This window comes from Passer domesticus, chromosome 12, assembly GCF_036417665.1.
Source record: "Passer domesticus isolate bPasDom1 chromosome 12, bPasDom1.hap1, whole genome shotgun sequence".
Lineage (NCBI taxonomy): Eukaryota > Metazoa > Chordata > Aves > Passeriformes > Passeridae > Passer > Passer domesticus.
In genome coordinates, this window is record NC_087485.1 from 17,251,748 (window position 1) to 17,273,702 (window position 21,955).

General features: G+C 42.1%; 1 protein-coding gene and 1 long non-coding RNA gene across 2 annotated transcripts; one reads left to right on the top strand and one right to left on the bottom strand.

The window, feature by feature from the left end:
• Window positions 1–4,972: 4,972 nt before the first annotated feature.
• LOC135279428 (uncharacterized) lies at window positions 4,973–20,059 on the bottom strand. The gene is made up of 3 exons (XR_010346667.1): window positions 19,927–20,059; window positions 6,108–6,200; window positions 4,973–5,580 (listed from the first exon to the last, which is right to left on the bottom strand). It is a non-coding gene; the product is annotated as an uncharacterized LOC135279428 (long non-coding RNA).
• LOC135279426 (peptidyl-prolyl cis-trans isomerase-like 4) lies at window positions 13,204–14,975 on the top strand. The gene is given in 7 exon segments (XM_064386822.1): window positions 13,204–13,285; window positions 13,288–13,869; window positions 13,872–14,026; window positions 14,028–14,203; window positions 14,205–14,250; window positions 14,252–14,322; window positions 14,324–14,975. Coding segments are annotated over 7 exon segments (1,185 nt in total). The 5' UTR covers window positions 13,204–13,227; the 3' UTR covers window positions 14,421–14,975.
• Window positions 20,060–21,955: the final 1,896 nt, after the last annotated feature.

Genomic DNA, 21,955 nt, shown 5'->3' on the forward strand with positions numbered 1-21,955 from the left:
TGCAGTGACAGATTAGGAGTATATGCTTATTTCAAAGTACTTTTCTCCTTTGAGAGTTCTGCTTTGTTTTTTTTTATTTAATTAAGAAGGTAAGTCAACATATTGCCCATAAAGTGATTTTTTCAGCAGCTGCTGACATTGTAGTTTGGCAGACTGATCTTAAAAAAAAATCGTAATGCTGTGGTAAAATAAAGCATCCATTTCCCCTAAAAATATTTCTGGTGCATATGGAAGAAATACTGCTAATGAAGGAGAATATCAATCATTTAAATGCACAGGACTCCATGCTGAAGGACTTTCCTTCTTCATAAGGAGCTAAACAGGCAGAGCATATAGAGGGAGAATCATGTTACTCAAAACAACTGGTTTTAATGCCAGTAATTTAATGAATCAAGCAAATATATACTGAAATATATTCTAAATTAATTTACCAATGGTGACAGGTGGTTTTTATTGTCAAATGCAGTAAAATCAAGTGAATAAGTATCTGAGACTGAGATGATACAAATAATGTCCCCCAGAGGAGACAACATGGGAATGATGTGACCGATCCACAGCTTGGTGACCCTCAGCTTCTTTGCAAGCCTTTAAAAGTGAGGAGAGAGTAATAAAAGCTGTGTTTTCCATGGATCACTCCAGCCAAAGAAGCCAACTCTGGAATAATAGGGAGGAATAGCAGGGCCTGACTCACTCCTGTGCTAATTTTGCTAATTTCTCTAATTCCAGCCTAACACCAGAATAACACTATGGTAAAACATGACCTATATTTTTATTTAAATTAAAATCTCTAATATTCATCAAATATTTATAAGAATATATAACAAATAATTGTGGCAAACATTGCATAATAAAGATGAAAGGGAAATTAACCTTGTGAATTTTTAAACTGAAGAATAAAGACCATTACATTAATAAGACTTAATTATATCATTAAATATTTAAAATTATGTCCTCTAATAAATGTTTTTATTTAAAATATTTCTTTTCTATCTATTACATTAGTAAAATGCCTTTAAGATAATGGGGGGAAAAAAAGGAAGGGCTTATTTTTTTTTTTTTTTTAGCCATGAAAATACGGAGAAAGTGAGAAAAGAGCCATGTTACCTCTTCAGCTCAAGGTCAGCTTTCAGGAGAGAACAAGAGAACTTCCACGAGCCTCAGCTCCCTGAATGGACTGGTAAGGGGCTGTGTCTTTGTTAAGCATTTTTCTTCAATTATTCTCCTCTTTTTTAGGTCTAGCTTGGCTCTTGCTATGCTGATGAACTTGAGTTAATCCAGCACAAATAAACCTTGTCTCTGTCCGTGTTTGTTCCATTGAGCATCTAACTCATCCCTGACAGGACACAGGGGTGAAAGCAGCACTTGGGAACTTCCAGGGAATCCTCAGGAAATCCACACCTTGCAAGCAGAAAGGGTCAATTGGATAGCAAAGGATTGGGGGGTACAAGGGGTACAATCCCTCCATCATCCCACTGGAGATGTCACAGATTCTTTTCTCAACATTAATTCAGTTCACCTCATGTCTCTAGAGTTTTCCAATTCTTCTACAAACAGCAGAAGAGTTAAAGCAAAAAGCTTCTGAATTGACCCAAATTCATCCCACAACGTTACACTCCTACCAGAAAGCAGTTTCTTTTCCTAGCACACCTCCAAAACTGTTAATATTCCCCTCTAGATCTGGCACTTCAAAGCAGCATTTCTGTTCCTTCAGTGTGTTCCCATCCCCATTTCTGCCTTGGCTGTGCACACAAACCCCACAGCCAGGGAGTCTGCCTGTCTCAGCTTTTCCCTAAAAAGCCAGGTTTCGCATGCACTGGCACAAACACTGATTAAAATCAAATGGCAAACAGTGACAAATCAAATCCAACTCATCAGCGTTTCAGATTTATCAGAAGCTACAGTTTAATGATGCTTTAGTGGAAATTCTCTTCATTTGCAAGCACACAAAATTCTGAGGCCCTCTCTGTTTAGTTACTGTGCTTTTTGCAGTTAAACAATTCTCTCTGTTTACCACAGTAATACTCACTCTGATCTAATTCCCACAAGTTGTTTTTTTTGGTTTTTTTTTTTGTAATATTCCCCTGATTTCTGTAGATTGTGTGTTTTGTTGCTGTGTTTGTCTTCCTGCTGTCCCTCAGCATTTCCCTCCCCTGTACCCATCATCACCCATCCTGTAATTACAGAAATGTTATTTTTTGATAGACAGATGCATAGGGTTGCTGGCAGGAGTGCTGCCATTATGCAGTCCAAATACTGTGCTGAATATTAAAGAATCATACAAATCAAGTCTTAGTGAAAGAATAATCTTGTGAATTATCAAAAAGTTTGAACTAAGTCTGGTTTGCTTGTTTACACATGGGATAACTCACCTCAAACTAGGTAACATTTATTTACATATGGCAGCTAGGACTGCACAGGAGATAGAATCTTCTAATTAACACTCCTGATGCTGCAAACATAAACAGGGATAAACACATATTCCATTATGTGTAGCTGCCACTCACATTGCCACAGTATTCTTTTCTTTTCTCTGCACAAGTAAAACAATGCTACAAAGCAAACAAGCACTGAGCTTTCACTTCAGTACCTGCCTAATAATGTCATGCCTTATTTCCAGGAAATTTATTTGGGAAAGTTACCAAAAAACAACCTACCAAACAAACAAAAAGCAGTGTCATATCCTATCACTTCACTTAACTAAGGCTCAAGAGGCTGTAGGAATAACATGAGAGCTTCCACTAGTGTTATGTATTACTGTGCTTTAAAGTTTCCACAAATAAGGCACCTGTTTCTGCCTGGCAGGCAGGGTACAGAATAGTGAAAAGTGACACTATGCTCACAAATAAAAAGCTTAATCTGCAGAACAAAGGAGGACTAAAAGACATACTGTGGGTCCAAATGGCTCACCACTGAAATGTGGAGTAAAGCAGTCTGCCTGGGCACAGCTACAGCCCAGCAAGGGGAAGGGAATGGGGAAAATTCTGTGGCAACCACTTCCAGCTGTGCCCCCACCAAGATTTCAGCAGGGTGTGCTTCAGGGATCTACCTCAGCCAGTTCTGAGGGCCCCTGCCTTACCCTCTGTGTGTTTGGGCTGACAGGGAAAATGTGAAGATGCTGCCAGCAGGGACAGGAGGGCTGGAGCACCCAGCTGAGGGAGCTTCCCCATGGCAGCTCTGCCTTTCCTTCTCACTTCAGGGTGGCTGGGTGGCTCCCAGCACCATCCCAGGCTCTGTCCTCCCAAACCATACCCACAGAGGGCTCAGTGGGAGGTTTGCAAACCTTCCTTCTGCTGTCACTGGGACTAAGACAGGGTTTATCATTTCCTTTGTGCTTGAGCCCAGCCGTGCTCAGCCAGGTGTAGGGCCTTCACACAAAGCTCTCTGAAAGTGCCTTCACACAGACTTTCAGTCTCCACGCCACAGCTCACTGCACACCCTTACCCTGAGCTGTCTCATATATAATTTAAATGTTTAATGTAAAGTGAAGCTAATGTTAACAATACATATTTTTGAAGACTGACAGTATAATGCTTTATTTCCTAAAGGAATAACTGGAGTGATCCATAAGCAAATAGAAAGCCAAGTAGCACTGCCTGAACAGACATAATTTGTGCTCATCCTTGAGAAACCTTAGAAAGCATACATCCCTTCCTCCTTCTCAGCTAGGCAAGGTGGGATTGACTGTGGTTTTCTTTCAGATGAGGTATGAAAAGCTGCAGTGCACTTTGTTCTGCACTGGTATTAATGATACCTTCAGAAGTGGGATGTCTTTGATATCTATTGTGTGCTGCTGACTGATGGCTCTTTCTAGCCTGGAAAGGTACCTTGTCTTAGCAGCTTTGTGTGGGCTGAGAGTGGAGGCCACAAGAATATTTTGAAGTTGAGGAATTTAAAATTAATATAAAGTATTGTGTCATTAAAGCTGAGATAGTAATACCCTTCTAAATTCGCCCTAAAACTTTCTTTGTCCATTCAGGAAATGATTAGATATTATCCTGTCTTGATTCTGGATATTCTTTATTGCTGTTCATTCTCAGAGGCAGCGGATGAGAATCCCCACCAGCAAGAGCAGGGACAGCAGAATCACTCTCCTTGTGCACAATCTCTTGCTGCAAGCCCCCCTCCCCGACACTTCCATTATAAAACACTCAGAAGCAGCAATTCTGGTAATTGTCTGACTAATATCTTCATTATCAAGAAGCGTTATCTTTCACATACAACAAATGGAGATGGTGCAAACATCAGCACTGAAAATAAGGATTAGAGAAGGGGAACTACTGATCAAAGTAGTAGTTTTTGGCCACAAAAATCCCCTACAACGTTACAAGCTGGGGACAGTGTGGCTGGACAGTGTTCAGGCAGAAATTGACCTGGGGGTGCTGGTTGACAGCTGACTGAACATGAGCCACCAGTGTGCCCTGGTGGCCAAGAAGGCAGTGCAATTCCAGGCCTGCATTAGGAATGGTGTGGCCAGCAGGAGCAGGGAGGCCATCCTGCCCCTGCACTGGGCACTGGTGAGGCCACACCTCGAGTGCTGTGTCCAGCTCTGGCCCCTCAGTTTGGGAAGGACCTTGGGATGCTTGAGCACATCCAGAGGAGGCAACGAGGCTGGAGAGGGGCTGGGAACACAAATCCTGTGAGGAATGACTGAGGGAGCTGGGGGTGTTCAGTCTGGAGAAGAGGGGGCTTAGAGATGACCCTATTGCTCTCTACAACTTCCTGAAGGGAGGTTGTAGACAGGTGGGGTCAGTCTCTTCCACCAGGCAGCGACTGACAGAACAAGAGGACACAGTCTCAAGCTACATCAGGGAAGGTATAGGTTAGATATTAGGAAAAAAAATTTCACCAAAAGAATAATAAAGTGCTGGAAAGCTCTTCCCAGGGAGGTGGTAGAACCACCATCTCTGGATGTGTTTAAAAAAAGACTGGACATGGCACTTGGTGCTATAATCCAGTTGAGGTGTTAGGGCATAGGTTGGACTCGATGACCTTAGAGGTCTCCTCCAACCTCATTATTCTGTGATTCTGTAAGAGAAAAATAAACTGCAAAGGTTAATTTATGGCACTTCCTTTTTTTACCCTGTGTTAACCTGCTGTCTATATTAAGGAAACATTAAATAAACAACAACTTGTAAAATTTTATTTTCTTATTTCTTTGACTATACTAGTAATACTTAAAATAATTTTGCACGAGAGAAGACCCATATTTTGCTCCTAGATTTTAATTATGCCATCTGAAGTGAGCAGTGGTTAAGAGAATGAAAGACGAGACAGAATGAAAAAGATTGGCTGGGGCAGGAATTCAGATGGTTGTTTGGAAGTGCAAGCTCAGAGCAGCTCGGCTGGTGAGTGATGAATGCAATGTCTGGGAGGAGCTGTTGGCTCTGCAGAGCCACTTCTGCTCTGGCACTGAGCATCAGTCACCTGGAGAAGGGCTCTGGAAGGGCTGCAGCCCTGGGCTCCGAGCAGCTCCCGAGGTCAGGGCTGACACCAGCAGGACAGCGAGGGGAACAGTGGGGGCTGCTGCCCACGCCAAACCTGCTCTATGAATAGACAGCCTCATCCTCTAGGCTTGTCAATCTGTCACCCAGAAAAAAAAATAGAAAGGAAAATTAAAAGGTTATGATGTTATCGTCTCCAAAAATAGGATTTCAGTCATCCTGGAGAAGTGCTGTGCTGGGATATTTTCACTCAGGTTCTGCTGGCATCTCCCAACTGTCACCAGTACTGAGCCTCCTTTTGGGACTGCTAAAGGTCACCGAGCACCAGGGAGGTGGAGGGAGACCCCACTTGGGTGACCACAGGAAAATGTTTCCAGGATTAATCTGAAGCAGGAAGAAATGAATCAGTTTGTCTGTGTTTCTCTTTACTGGTGCTGACAACACCCAGAGCAGCAGTGCCTTCTGCTCTTCAGCACTGCCTCAAGTCCACCAAAGACCAAAGGTTAGTTCCTAAAAAAGGAGCTGCTGCCTGAACCAGTAGCCTGGTTTTCCTATATTTCAGAGCTAACATAGAAAACAAAGGATCACAGCATGCAAGAGCAGAACAGACTAGTGGCAAACAGTCTAAGAATAAAAGGAAAACAGCCAGTAAGTCTCAAACATTACCTTTGAGAATGAAGAGAAACTCATGAATGCCAGTATCCACTTTACTTGGAAAGACAGGATTCAACTGAGTCTATTGGAAGAAAATCCTCTGCTCTGAAAGCAAAGTGAGACTAATTCAGTTCCCAGGGCACAGCAGAGGGTGGCAGGGGCAGGAGTGACCCCTGAGGTGCCACACAGCCCGCCAGCTCCGAGTGCTCAGCACTTCTGAGGGTCAAGCCTCTGGCACTGTGGCATTTGAGATTCAGTCTCTCTATAGATTAGGATTGATCTCCCGTCTCTGGATAAAAAAATAAACAAACTGTAACCTTGAAATTGTCATCCAAACCTGGAGTCCAGCCAAAAGAGCAGAGACAAAATCCCCTTGAGAAGCAGAACAGCAACCCCAGAGGTCACTATCGATGCATCAAACAGAAACAGTGGATTTTGATACTGCAAGGACTTAAGTAATTTCATTTTTATTCAAAAACTAAAAGTGTAATCATATTTTTTTCCCCTGAAATGCAGGATTGCATCCATTTCCATTTAAACACAGATACTCAGAGGATACCTTAAATATTCTCTTGGAATTGAACATGCATGTTTAAAAGCAGTGCAGTTATAGCAGACAACATGCTCCTCCATGCAAGAGGACAGTGTTGTACTGCCCTCTTTGTCGTTTTGGAGAACAGAGGGAGTTACCAGCAGCTTCAAAGCTGTAAGGAGGGAGCAAAGCAAATCCGAGCTAGGAATGGCTCCAGTTAACTCTCCAGAAGGAGGGATTGCAACAGGGCAAGCTTTTATGGGCCACTGCAAAACAAAGGGATTTGTTGTGCTGTTTTGGGATTTTTTTGCTGTAGGTGAGGCCACCTTCAAATGAATAAAGAACTCAGGCATGCTGTAGGCTCTGTTTCCACAATAGCCTCAAACTGCTTCAGATTCACTGAAAGTGAGGAGAGCAAAGCCGCTCTCAAAATGACATTTCAAGTGTTTAAAGTGCTTAAATGTAGCTCATGGCAATGTGTGCATCCCATTTCATTACTTTTAATGGGGCAACACCCAGCAGGCCCCAAGCAAACGTGCAGCTGCACAGAAAAACACACCCTCAGTTCCCAGTGGTTACCCCAATCTGAAACTCCAGACATTTGAACTTTATTCCTGCAGAATATCAGTCTAAGAACAATAGAAACAACCAAACAACAACAACAAAAAAATCCAGATGCAAAACTCCCCCCCAAGGCCCCCCAAAATGCCCCAGGAAAGCACATGAGAAACTATGCAATAGTGCATGTTATATATAAAACAGCTGCAAAAAAACCAAAGTAGGAGGCCCTGAAAGATTCAGCACAATGTAAATAGAATAGAAACAGAGGCAGGCAAGCTTTTTGAAGGGAGGTGGAGGAAATGTGATTGCTCTATCCCTGACTGTGTTGGTTACACTGTGCACCTACCAGGAATGCATTTTATTATCTAATATTTATCACTTTTGACGGTCACAGGTGTTCCTACTTCAAAAAGATTTTAGCAAATGCCCCTAACTGTGTGACATCTGGATACTGTCATCACTGTAACAAGAGGTAACTTTTGCCACTAGGCTCTGCTCTGGCAGATGTGGTTTTAGTGCCACTGTTCATTTCCTTCCCTGTTAAAATGCAAAACATTAGCTTTTACTTACAAACAGACATAGCCTGTTCTATGCTACAACGTGAAGTCAGATCCTTTTATACTCTTAGTCCACCAAAAAACACATCAAATAGAAAAATGTTTCCCTTGCTAGGATACTGTGTTAGATTCTTTAGATTCTTGAGTAATATAAATTAAAGACAATGAAATTGTTACGATCATGGAATCTCTCACAGGGAGGAATTCCTTCCCAAAATCCAACGTAACCCTGCCCTCTGGCAGTGGGAGCCATTCCCCCTTGTCTTGGCACTCCATCCCTTGTCAATTGTCTCTCTCCATCTTTCCTGTAGGTTCTTCAGGGACCACAATTAAGAAACCACCTCTTTTCCAGGCTGAATTGACACTTTTTGTTAAATACTTTTAGTATGTTCTCCATGTTTTGAAGAGTATTTAATAAAAATAATAAATTTTAAAAAGAGAAAAAGCACACAGAAAGGAAATGGAAAGTTTTCTGTAAACCTGCAGAGGGGAAAAGATGCTTTGAAGTAAGCTGCTAAGCTTAAAACAATTTGCATTAAATACTTTTCACAAAAGCCTTCAAAAAATTCAAATGTTTGGAAACTTATTGTTCTTGGAGCCCCATATGTAGCTGAGTAAAATTAACCTATTGCTAAATGCCAAAGATTATCAGTTCCATTCAGCTGCTCAGGCACTCAACAGGGCCAGGGGAGCCATGCCCTGGGGACCAAGTGTCTTTTTATCTCTTGAAAAAGAAGACAAAACTGCACAAACAGAATCTAAAATCCTATAGCAAAAAACCAATTATCTGTGCTGGATGAGTGTCACGTTGGGAACAGTGCTCTGGGTTACCATTAACTGCAGAAAGAGACAAGAGAATCAACAAGTTTATGATTGGTGCAACCCACCACAGATCTCAACAATCCAGCTCGAGTAAATAACAAGAGAATTTTGAATGCAGAGGAAAATTATAGGGCATTTAATGCAGCAAATGACTACAGTTTGTATAATACTGAGGATGGACGTGAACTTGCACATTTTTTAAAAGTGTGAACATCAAGAATGCAAAGAAATACCAGAGGTCTAGGAAAATTCCAGTTTTATGTAGCGTATTAATACCAATCTGTGTCAGCTTAGACAACCTGTAGTGACACAGATAGAAATTCCATTCTCTGATCTGAGGGTTTTTTTGCATATTAAATGGTATAAAGCATTCTACACCTATGCCCAATTCTGCAGGAAATTAAAGCCTATGATTATCACTTGTCTAACAGCATCAATGTAATAAATTAAAGGCTTTGAATAATGGCCAGCAGGCTTCTCAGCCATATTTCAAACTTTTAGAAAATAATCCATTTTTGGCAGATCATCTGACAAGTTCACAACTTTAGATCAAGGCTTATATTATGTGTCATCAGTATTCTTTTGTTCATCTCATACCTATCAATTTTTGTTCATCAAAACCCAGGGCTGTTTAAAACGTGGAAGAAATTTGGCATGTTATGTGGGTCATTTATGGAAATAAAGAACATGATTTAACATTAATATACATAAAAATTACTAGAAATTATGCACCACAAATCTAAATCGGTTTGTGGCTTTTAAAACTCCATTGTATAATACAAAGCATTTTCTCTGTGAGGGACAGAAAAATTCAGGTGGGAAAAAAATAATTACCAGATAGAAATCTTGGCTTAGTTAAAGCTATGTCATATATTAATGTTATTCTCAACACAGCAGGACACTGGTAAATAAGATTTACAGCTCTGAATGTTAATTTTTAAAAGGAAAAACTAGCATCTCTCCCTCAAATGCAAACTAACACCCATGGGTTTGTGAATTCTGGTAAAATTTGCGCAGAGCTATAGCACCACCACATATGGGATGATCCTTGCTTTAAAAAAGGAGGAAGCAAATAATTGGTATTACATTGACTGAAAAGAAATGCAAACACCAGAGACAGTTGCTTTCATTATCTGTGAACAGCTGAAAAGAAGACATTTGGAAAATAAATGTCTTCCACTGGAATTACAATCACAGAATCTCAGAATGGTTTGGAAGAGACCATCCCACCCCAGCCATGGCAGGGACACCTTGCACTGTGCCAGGCTGCTCCCAGCCCCAGTGTCCAGCCTGGTCTTGGCCACTGCCAGGGATCCAGGGGCAGCCACAGCTGCTCTGGGCACCCTGTGCCAGGGCCTGCCCACCCTCACAGGGAACAATTCCTCATTCCCAATCTCCCATGCTCCCTGTTCTTTTCTCCCCAGGACTGCTCTCAGTCACTTCGCAACCCCACCTGTAGATGTGCCTTCGATATTTCCTACAGAAAATACCAGAGTTTCCCCAATTTTGTGATCCAGTTAACTCTAGACTGGAGTGAGAATGGAACCTGTGAAAAGAATGCACAACCAGAGCCCAGGCCTGACTGCCTGACATGGTGTGGAGTAGCCAAGATATTCCTAATCTTAGGGTTTAGTGCTGTCCTGTCTTCTGCTACTGATTTATCGCAACTATTTTTGATGAGATTTTGTTTCATGGCTAAAGTGCAAACACTTATGTGCAACAATGAATCAGCACAAAGTGAACACAAATTACAGGCTCCTTCCAGCCCACAGTCAGGTGAGATTTCTGCCTTTATGAAGATTTTTGAGGCTAAGAGAGTTGAACTTGGACGCAAGAATTGGACACAATTCCTGGTGTATCATACGGGCCTAGCATTCGTTCTGTTTCCTCATTTCACCCTTTCAAAACCACACCTAATTTGTCCCCTTGATTTTCTTCTCCTTTCTGCCTTTGTATTTAGCTCTCTGGAACATAAAACAGCTTTGAGTAGGGATGGAGGTTGACAAAAACCACCAAAAAAAAAATCCATGAGCTCAATAGGTTCAAGAGAGTGTTTTAGTCCTGTGTGATTTTTCCTTCCAAGCTTCCACAGCACATCAATCTCCTACAGCCACGTATTCCTTGTGTGTGTAACCTGCCCTGGCTTTAAGGTGTTTTTCTTTTGCATCATCATCACAAAGAAAACCTCCATTAAAAAATAATGCTGTATGAAGGCACCATCAAAGCGGTTCAAACTCTTCACTGGGGGAAACACACCCAGGGAGCTGCAGACCACGTTCCAGTGCCTGGGAGCTGTGTCAGCACCAGCAGAAAACCCGAACCAGTCACCTGCCACAGTGCTCCAGCTGCACATTCCCTGGCTGCTCACTGAATAGCCAAGCACAGCTGAAGATAAACTTCCCAGATTCCTGAGATTTCAGATATGGCTCTTCCCTCCTGAGACCTATTGCTCAAACCCTGCCCAGCAAGATGCCCCTGGGGTTTTACAGCCCCTCGTGCCATCTGCACTGCTTGGCCCTGGTCCCCTCCCTCAGCACTCAGTGCCACATTCCAGGAGTGGGAACACCTGACTGCACCTCCCTCTCTGGAACTGGGGAATGAAGGTCTGAGGTGCTGCACTCAGATTGCAGCTGGTGGAGCTGCAGCCTGCCCTGCTGGCACCTGTGCCCTGCTGCTTCAAGGAAACACCTCTTGTGCCAGTTCCACGTCAGAGTTTAGCTCAAACACTATCCTTATCCAAAAAGGATCCCTACTGTGGCAAGGCTTCAGTCTGTGGTGTAATTGTCATTATAAAACACAAAAAAACACGATGTGAACATGCTGCTGTTCTCGAGGTAAAAAAGGATAGTTTATTTTCTGACTCCAACATTTATAGATTTCCAACAGTGACACTGGATTGGAAGGTGGAAATGCCACCTCTCCAATGACACTGGATGAACCAACTGTTCATCAAATTTCTCCTCCTCCATAAAAGAATGCAAAACAATAAGTTATTTACAGAAAGTGTGTGAGAAAGTTTGTTACAAGAATGTAAACATCAGAAGGCTCAGAAAATCTTAAAACATCAGGGTGACAATTGCCAGGGAATTGAGGAGTCTTTGCAATATTGCTGCTCCCTCAGTGCTGCCAGAGCAGCCCTAGGGCTTCCTGGAGGCTCTGAGACCCCTGCCCGGGGGTGACACCAGGAACAGCCCAGCCTGCCACCACCAGGCTGTCGCTGGGACTAATTTGACATCCTTTTGTGCTGAGCAGGGTGACAAACAGGCTTGGGAACCAAGGTGTGCTGCTGCCACATCCCCAGGTACTGTGGCAGGACATCGGTATCAGCCCTGCCATGGGTGGCACTCGGGGTGTGCCAGGGCTGCCCTCTGCCCCCAGCACCGTGCAGGGCTCAGCCAGTGCTGCTCCTGCTTTTTTCTGCTCTCTGAACACTGAGCCCCTTTTCTGCCTGTTGGACAGCACATCTCCCCTTTTCCTTGGCACCAGGGCATGCCCAGGGCTGAATTCAGACAAACTGCAGAGAAGTCTGTAATCCTGCTGATGTCCAAATCAATGGCTTTGCCATTAACATCCCTGTGAGTGAAGTCAGTGCACTGAACTCACTTTTATTGAAGATATATTTCCTCAACAAACAAAAACAATTAAGAACACCTGGCGTAGTGACTCCATCCGTGTGTGTGTGCCCTACCTGCTCTTCCTTAGTCTTTCAAAACAAAACATTAACAAAATCTACAATAACTCAGATTAAACAACACTCAAACTTGGTAGAAATTAATTTTGACAGAACAAAATGTACTTAATAGGACTCAGCCCTAAAAGGATATCAAATTAATAGAATTTAATTTAACATTACTTCAAATCTAACAATACTGATGCTTAACATAATTTTACCAACACTTAATTTGCACTAAATAAAAACAGAACAGAACTGAAAATAAATCTCAGTAAAACTGGAATAGAGCAGGAAATAGCTTAAAGAGAAGAACAATTAAACGGGACATTGTCTGAACTCAGTAACACTCAAACTTAACAGAGATCAACTTAACCAAATCAACTGAATAGAACTCATCCTTAATCAAATTAACAAAACATATCTTAGTATTACTCAAATCTTCCAATACTGGACCTTTGCTTAATCTTATTAACAACAAAACTGCAGACAATCTGTGAACAGCATTATTTTTCTGGAGGGATTAAAAAGGGTGTGACAAATCCATTATAAATTTATGCAATGTAGATTCAGGTGTAACAAATGATTAAAGATTACTCAGTGCAAACACTTATAGATATATAAATTTCTAGAGCTGTGGCAATAAACCAGGTGCATGATTAAAACAACTTTGCTTGAGCAGTAATATTTTTTCTCATGAGCTAATTATTTCTAAACTTTCAAGAACTGCTGCAGATAAAATTCAAGGTTATAGACTTAGCTAAGAACTCAAAATTTATAACAATCAAATAATCTTGGGAGAAGGAGAGAGCCATGGGCTGGGTGCATGTGGCCGTGGTGGTGCTGCTGGAGACCATGGTGGGCAACCTCTACATGGAGGAGCACCCCTGCACTCGTCTGAATTTCCTGAAGCTCTGCAAAGTAAAGGACTACAACTATTGTCTTATTTATAATGTACAGAGGGATTTTATTACACAAACTGGTGACTGCATGGGAACTGGCCGTGGAAGGGAATCCATATTTTGTCAGCTGTATGGTGATCAAGCCAGGTTTTTGAGGCAAGAAAGGTGCCCAGAATCAAGCACAAGAAGAAGGGAACTGTGTCAATGGTGAACAATGACAGGGATCAGCATGGATCACAGTTCCTCATTATCACAGGAGAAAACCTGGATTACCTTGGTGGTGTACATACAGTATTTGGAGAAGTGGCAGAAGGCATGGATGTACTGAAGACAATTAATGAAACCTTTGCAGATAAGGATTTTATCCCATATCAAGATATCAGGATAAATCATACAGCAATTTTAGATGATCCCTTTGATGATCCATCTGCCTTGTGTGTTCCTTATCACTTACCAGAACCTACAAAGTAACAGCTCAACAGTGGCAGAATAGGAGCAGATGAAGAAATTGATGACATGAAAGGATGGTCTGCAGATGAAATAGAAGAAGTTCAGGCAGAAAAAGAAGCAAAAATTTGTGTCATTCTTCTAGAAATGGGAGACTTACCAGAGGCAGACATCAAACCACCAGAAAATGTGCTGTTTGTTCGTAAACTGAATCCTGTGACCACAGGTGAAGACCTGCAGATAATACTTTCATGATATGGTTCCATTAAAAGTTGTGAAGACTGGAGTCTGGTGAATCTTTTTGCTATACTTTCACTGAGTTTGAAAAAGAGGAAGATTGTGAGAAAGCCTACCTCAAAATAGTCAATGTACTGGTAGATGACAGATGGATATATGTGGATTTTAGCCAGTCTGTTGCAAAGATTAAATGGAAGGGAAAATGTGGATGGAAGGACATGTACCAAGGAAGATTTCAAGGACTATGAGAAGGAATGTGACAAACTTTCAAAATTTGCTCTGAAAGAAAAGGTAAAACCAAAGCAAGATGCCAAATATGACCTTGTGCTGGATGAGGATGTAGAAGAGTCTCACACAAGTCAGTCGCACTTGGCTAAAAAAACAGAAGAAAAAGCACCACCACTCTGAAGATGATGACAAGAGAACCAAAAAAATCTAGGGATTCTGACCAAAACCATGAAGAATGCTGTAGGGAGAGAACCAAGGATGAGAAGAAAGACACAGAGCCGTAGCCATTCTCAGGAGAGAGATTACACTGCAAACAAAAAGATAAGTACAGATGAAGGACAAGGAAAAGACAGAGAGGAGCTAAAATAATAAATTTAACTTTCTTTCATAATTCTTTTACCTGTCTATGGCACCCAAGTTTATGATTCACAATCAAGAGATGTTACCGTGTCTTTGCAAAATCTACAAAGTTTATTCTGAATTCACTACTGCTCTTTAAATGTCTGATTTTCTGCTGCAATACATAAAGCCCATTTCCTTCAACATGTGCCATATAAAAGATGGAGGAAAACCATAAATAATAAAACTACAGCTCTGTTTTTTATCTTGCTCTGTAAAAGCAAAATGTGTTAGCAAGAACTAATCCTCCAGTCTGCTGCTCCTGCTCTCTTTTATCTAGTTTTTTGTTTAGGTTTTGTTGAAATCAACACCTTCTATCAGGGTAAGAATTGCTGTTTCATTTGTTTGCTCATTAGGAACAAGAAAGTGCATATTCCAGAAAGGCTTGATGTACAGATGAAGCTGTCAAGAGCAATGTGAATTCTAACAGAGTCGTTTCTCAAATGTGATAATTACTGTTTATTTTATAGGCTTACACATGACATCCCATTATTAAAGTAACTCCCACTTCAGCTTTTATTATTACCCACACTTTTCAATCTCTTATCGACCCCAAGCAAAACTGTATTTTTCTGCACAGCAACAACAAAAAGCTAACACTCAACATTTACTTTACCAGGAATTATTCTCCAAGCTATTTCCACATTTTAAAAGGTGCCTCATTTGAAAATACCGATGGCTTCCATTAGGGATTGAAATTGCCCTTTAGAATAGACTGGATAAATCAAAGCGTGGGGAGAACCAGTCGGACTTTCAAAAGCATTTTGGAGCTAGTCCAGCTGAGCTCCCACACAGATCAATGAGGAGTTTAACATCATTTTCCAGGACAGGAGCAACCGGAAGGGAAAAGCCATGTAGTTACTTTGTGCAGAATTCCATGCCATGACCTTGGATAATTATGGGGAAACCACAGACCTCCTGAAAATCTGTACCTGGTACATCTGGGCCACCCCACACAGTGTGGGACCCCTGTGTTTCACAGGAGCTGATGGCAGGTGGTCACAGACCACCTCAGAAGGGTCACAAACCTTCCTCAGAAGGGCTTGGCAGCAGATCCTCTCCCCAGACATTGTTGCTATCTCCTTTATTTTCCCATGATGTTGTGGTGCACTAGTTTTAGTTGTTCTCTTGCACTGGGTGATTGGAAATTGGCACAGAATAGTTTTATATTGCACTGTATAGCTTATGTTATGTGGTTTCTTATCCCTTTCCCCCATCTCATGGTCTTTCCCTCACCCATCCCAATGCCCCCTGGTGCTCTCTCCCCTGGGTTACCCCTCCCCTCACACTCCTCACTGGCATCTCAATGGCTGTGGACCTCTCCCTCTGTCCCCATCCTGGGGTATAAAAGTCCCCTTCCATGAGGGAACGCCCTCTCTCTCCCATGGATTTGTCCACCTGATGTGTCTCTTGGAATAAAGGACAATGTTTCCCATGTGGAGAAGAGCACTTCTCAATCTTTTACCTTTGTCTATGAAATATCGTGTGGGCAAGGGTCCTAGCCAGACTGGACCCCAACAGCCCAGCAGAAAACCTGATATTTCACCATGAGTGTGAAGTGATGGCCTGTCACAGTTTGGTTTAAACCATGTTTCTCCTGAACGAAATGTTACTGCAAGTGGAGACAACACAGCTCTCCCACCACTTACCAAAGCTTTGCAAACCCCCAGGGGTGCAGCTCACTCTTCCCTATGCTTGTGTCACTATGGCAGGAGAGCAGAGGGGAAAAAAAGGCATCCAAAAGTTAAAATTGACAAATACAGAGTAAATTAAAAACTCAGTAACCACGACACTAGGATGAATCTCTAGCAGGAAGAGGGGAAAAGGGAAAAAAAGTGGAAATCTTGTAAATTAGGTGAGAAAGGAAGAAAAATGACATGTCCTGTGCAGGGTCAGGAGTTGTACTCAATGATCCTTCTGGGTTCCTTCCAACTCAGGATACTCTATGATTTTATGACAATCTGAAAGGACCAGCAGTGGTTAATAATAGGATGACATGATGGATTGTGTCCAGTGGGAAGCAAGCAAGGAAAGAGTTAAAAAGAGCAGAAAAGTCAAAGGAATCAGTACAGAGACCACACCTGAATTTTGTCAAAAGGGAGAGGAGATCAGAGGTCTAACAGACCTTGAGATCTCACCTGGCCTGTAAAGTAGGTGTTCTTTTCCATGCATGGTAGCTTTTTGATTAGATATGCTTTCAGAGAAGCAGTGTCATGGCAAAGTACATGAGAAATCATCATAATACAGTAAATTTGGCAGCAAATGGAGGATTTTAGGGGATTTTCATTGAAAAACTTCAGAAAGCAGAGCTGACTGAAAACTCTTTTGAGATCTGTTGGAGATTATAACAGTGAAAGCAGTGCATGTACAATAAACAACTGACCCTAGGATTTACCTGAAGGAGCTACAGGAAAGATGGACAGAGGCTATTTGGAAGGGATGCAGTACCAGGGCAAGGGGGAATGGTTCCCCACTGCCAGAGGGCAGGGTTAGATGGGATATTGGGAAGGAATTGGAATCCTTATCACTCTCTACAGCTCCTGAAAGGTGCCTGTGCTCAGCTGGGGTTGGGCTCTTTCTCCAGGCAGCACTGACAGAACCAGAGGACACATTCTCAAGCTGCACCAAGGGAAATATAGGTTGGATATCAGGAAAAAGTTTTTTACAGAAAGAGTGATAAAGTTCTGGAATGGCTGCCCGGGGAGGTGGTGCAGTCACCATCCCTGGGTGTGTTTAACAAAGCCTGGATGTGGCACTGGGTGCCAGGGTTTAGTTGGGGTGTTGGGGCTGGGTTGGACTCCATGATCTTGAAGGTCTCTTCCAACCCAGTGATTCTGTGTGAGTTGTTCCCTGGCTGAGGCTGCCCCTGGATCCCTGGCAGTGCCCAAGGCCAGGTTGGACATTGGGATTTGGCGCAGCCTGGGACAGTGGAAGGCGTCCCTGCCATGGCAGGGGTGGCACTGGATGATTTTTAAGGTTCCTTCCAACCAAACCCTTCTGAGATTCCATGTTTCTATGATTTAGCCAGGTTTTGCCCTGACAAACACTCCCTCATTGGTAGGGCAGCACTCCTGAGGATCCCAGTGCTTTCCCCATGAAGCCACACATTCAAACACACAACCCCAGACTGCTGCCATGCTCCTTCACACCTACAGCTTTAATAAATGTTCCATCATTTGGGGATGTTCAGATTTTCTCACTACAGTAAAATTTCCAAAGAGAGGAACACTAATGGATATAAAATATCTATGTGTGATTTATTGAAAAATAAATTGTGTAAAATTTTGCTGCATGGATATGTTCAGTTACTGCCAGGACCAGAGAGATGCCCAGCATCCAGCACTGATGTTTATCTGACTTCTCTGCTCCACTTGTTTTTTTAAGTCAGTTGTCCTGCTTTTCTTTTTCAGAAATTGAAAGTTGCTAGAATTTTTTTCTAGTATACTAGAATTTTTAACAATGTTTTTTTTTTCTTTTTTTGGGTCTGAATTACTATCATTCTAGTCAATGTCTTTATTGCTTTCTACCTTCCAGATGGCTCTGATGAAAAAATGGAAAAGCTAATATCACACAGAATAATGAAAATCACCAGTAGATTCTACTCTTTAAGTGATTGAAGGCTTCCATCCCCAAAAGCATATGCAGCATACTCCAAACTATCCACCACATTCTGTGATATAGAAGAATGCAGAGATTTGTAAACCCTTAAGAAGCACTTTTGATGTTTCGGTTTTTATATTCCTTTGATCAGAGATTACTTGCTAAAAATGCAGCAAAAAGGATCACTTAATAATACACAATAAAATTTAAGAACTACAGTGGAAAAAAGCCTCTAAAATACCAAATTTGTAGGCCACCACAGCTGAAATTGAACCCAACTTTTAGCATGAACACATAGAAAACTAATCCATACTTTCACCTAAAACATCTCCTAAGTGATCTCTTTTATTCAACTGACTGGAATATGATAAACAGGCCTCAAATGAGCATTGGCATGTTCTACTCTGAATTTCATTATATCTAATGTTTCAGGAGAGGTGTCACATAGAACTGAATTAATATTCACTAAAAATGGCAACTGTAACAAAATTCAGAATAGGATATAACACCCATCTCCTACTGCATTTTTTCTATTACATTGTCAGACACCCTGAAGTCTTCGTAGTAACACAGAAATGGCAAGAATATACCACTTTCAGTCTTGATTTCTTACTTGATTTAGGAAATATGTAGGGTTTTTTTAAAGCCAGATATTCATATCAAGACATTACTAAATCCAATGATTGAAGGCTGGTTATATAGATTTCTTCCAAATTATTTTCCCCTTATATTATATGGTCATCCTATTCATTAAATAAGGATACAAAAACATCTCACAGAAAGGCATTTTATATGATCATTTAGAGCTCCATAATATTATGGAGCTCTAAATTTTGTCAAGGAAAAAGACTGCCTGTGATTGCAGGACTGGAAACTCCTTAAACAGAAAATTCAGGCTGGAACTCGGGGAAAGAAAAGAGGATCTATCATCTTTGGAGGAGGGGAAGTACCTTGGAGGGATTAAAAGAATGTTGAGAGGTTATGGAAGGAGAAAACTGAAAGGGCCAAAGCCAAACTGGGTCTTAATTTGGCCACTACAGGTAAAGGTAATGAACAAAGATTTGTATAAAGGAAGGCTCGGGAGAGACTCCATCCTTTGCTGAATGCAGAGGGCAGGACAGTGTCATGGGATGAGGGAAAGGCTGAGCTGCTTCATGCCTTGCTTGCCTCACTCTTTAATGCCAAAACTCAGGATCCCAGATCCCAGAGCTGGAACTTGGTGACTGAGTGAAGCCCCCGTGGAATCACAGAACAGCCAGGGTTGTTTAAATTTGTTAAAAATTGTCTTGTTCCAGCCCCCATAACACAGGGCACAATGGTTAATGACCAGTTAGACACCCACAGGGCCAGATGGGATTCCCCTGGCAGTGTCCATCCTGCAGGAGGGGCAGAGCAGGCCCAGGCTCTGCTCCGGGCCCAGCCACGGCCCCAGAGCCATGGGCAGGGCCTGAGCCCAGGAGCTGCCCCTGCCCAGGAGGCAGAACTGCTGCCCTGGGCAGTGCCAGCCCTGAGCATATGGGGCAGAGAGGCTGTGCAGGCTCCTCCCTGGGGACATTGCAGAGCCACAGGGACACTCTGCTGTGCCCTGTGCTCTGGGATGGCCCTGCTGGAGCAGGGAGGTGGCACCAGAGCAGCCCCGTGGGCCCCTCCAGCCTCCCCCATCCTGGGATCTCACAGAAGGGTTTGGGTTGGAAGGGACCTCCTCAAAGCCACCCCATCCCACCCCCTGCCATGTGCAGGGACACCTTCCAGTATCTTGGGTCACTCAGAGTCCACCTAGCCTGGCCTCGGGCACCCCCAGGGATGGGGCAGCCACAGGGAAGCCTGTGCAGCAATCCAAACTGACAGCCAGAGAAAAATTAAGAAAAAATGCAACCTTTTGATCCTTGATATCGGTCTGTAAAGGTTAGGGACCATGTTTACATCCACTAATGATGGTGTTTTCTCATGTGGATCATCCAGTCTGAACTGAGGGATGCTGCTCCCCACATCCTCATGCTAGCTTGAGGTGCAACGTCACAAAGCATGACAAGGCAACATTTTTATGAACAAGCCTAGTGTCTGTGATCTGCCTTCCTATGAAATTAGTTTCTTCCCAAATGCCTGTTATTCCAGTTGTTAAATTACTCTAAGTCATGCTCCAAGGCATGTATAGTATACTACAATAAAACAGGAACAACACTTTGCATATCATTAAATGCCAAATTCTTTCTGCCACTCTGGAAGCAGAACTGCAGCCAGAAATGTCTGCTTTCCCTGCTTCTTTGCAATTCCAATTGCCAAGTGAACACAGGCTGGAGAGGCAGTGCTGCCAAGTGTCAGTGCTGCGTTAATATTGTTATTATTCTCTGGGACTGAAGTATATAATGCTATTTTCTCCAAAGGCATTATTGATACCACGGATTAGCATTACAATTTGTATAATTATTGCAGTGCCCACAGGAGCTCATGTCATCAAATATTTATACAACTCAGAATAGTTGAGTGCAAATGATTTCAGATGCCTTGCTGGACCTTTGGAAGGAAAAAGTGGTTGGATCAGGAAGCTAATTCAAAGAAAAAGCATCATATAGAAGTGTCACAGGATATTCAAGAGATATTTGTCTTAGAATAATCTTGAAATCTCTTCACACTGCTTGTTCTTAATCAAGGTCCTTTAGCTTCTGGGTTTATTTCTCCTAAAATCTCACCTAATTCTAAGCGTCCAGTGTCCCCTTCTCACTTCCCATGCTATGACCTGTTCCTTGAATATCCAGCATTTGTTTTTTCTGCTTTAGGCCTCCATCCCACATATACCTGCAGCAGAATACAAAAGTGCTGTGCTGTCCAGCTGATCCCATCCGATGGGTGTGGATTATCAAAGTGGCCCCCAGTGACAAAATAAAAACTTTTTTTTTTAATTAAAAGACACTGCAGGATTGCCTATCAAAACCCACAGTAATTCAAAAATATGTGGTGTATAATATTTCTAAATTAGGAAGATACCAATGCAGTTTGTTCAAAACTCTTTAACCTTGCCAAGGCTGAAAGAACCAGAAAGATTTTCAAATTAAGATACATGCAGGCTAAAAATAAAATAAATTCCATACTTTATTCAGTCAGCTGTTGAATGAATGGGCCTTTTTACGAATCCCTTGGTCCAGGCCAGACTACACCAAATTCACAGGAAGTGCTCTGTGGTTTCTCCATCCCTGGAAATGTCCAAGGCCAGGTTAGATGGGGCTTGCAGCAGCCCGGGATAGTGGAAGGTGTCCCTGCCTAAGGCAGGGGAATGAAACTTGATGATTTTAAGGATGCTTCCAACCCAAATCCTCATATGATTCCATGATTTTTGAAACAACGAATGATAATTCAGCTAAGTCTGATATAAAAATGTCTACTACATGATTGATTTTTATAAAACCAAAACCTCTGGAAATACTGAAGACAAGATGACTATCACAAAACACATTTATATATCAGAAACAGTCAGAATTTCTGAATTCTTATGGGCATGAGCCTTTTACACAAATAACACTGCTTCATTGTTACCTCTGGTTAGACTATGGTTTAAACAAAAAAAAAAAAATTAAAAAAGAGGTAGAAAAAAGCAGCTTCACAGTGCTGAGTATCAGCAAGTTGGAGGTGGTGACAGGGAGAACAAGACATTCAGAGATTGAGGAGTCATTCCCACTAGAAAATGCATGATGTTTAATCAGCCGTGTCACCAACTGGAGGTAGTGTGCAAGAGTTAAGCATTAATAGGATAAATCTGTCCTCTTCTATTTCAGTCTTGAAAAGAACTGCATTTGAGATGGTTTAAACAGATAATTTTGAAAAGATCAAGAGGAAGACCTAATAAGTAACACTCCATTAAAGATACAGCAATTAGAAGTTAGTGAGATACCACACAACTCCAAGTTTAA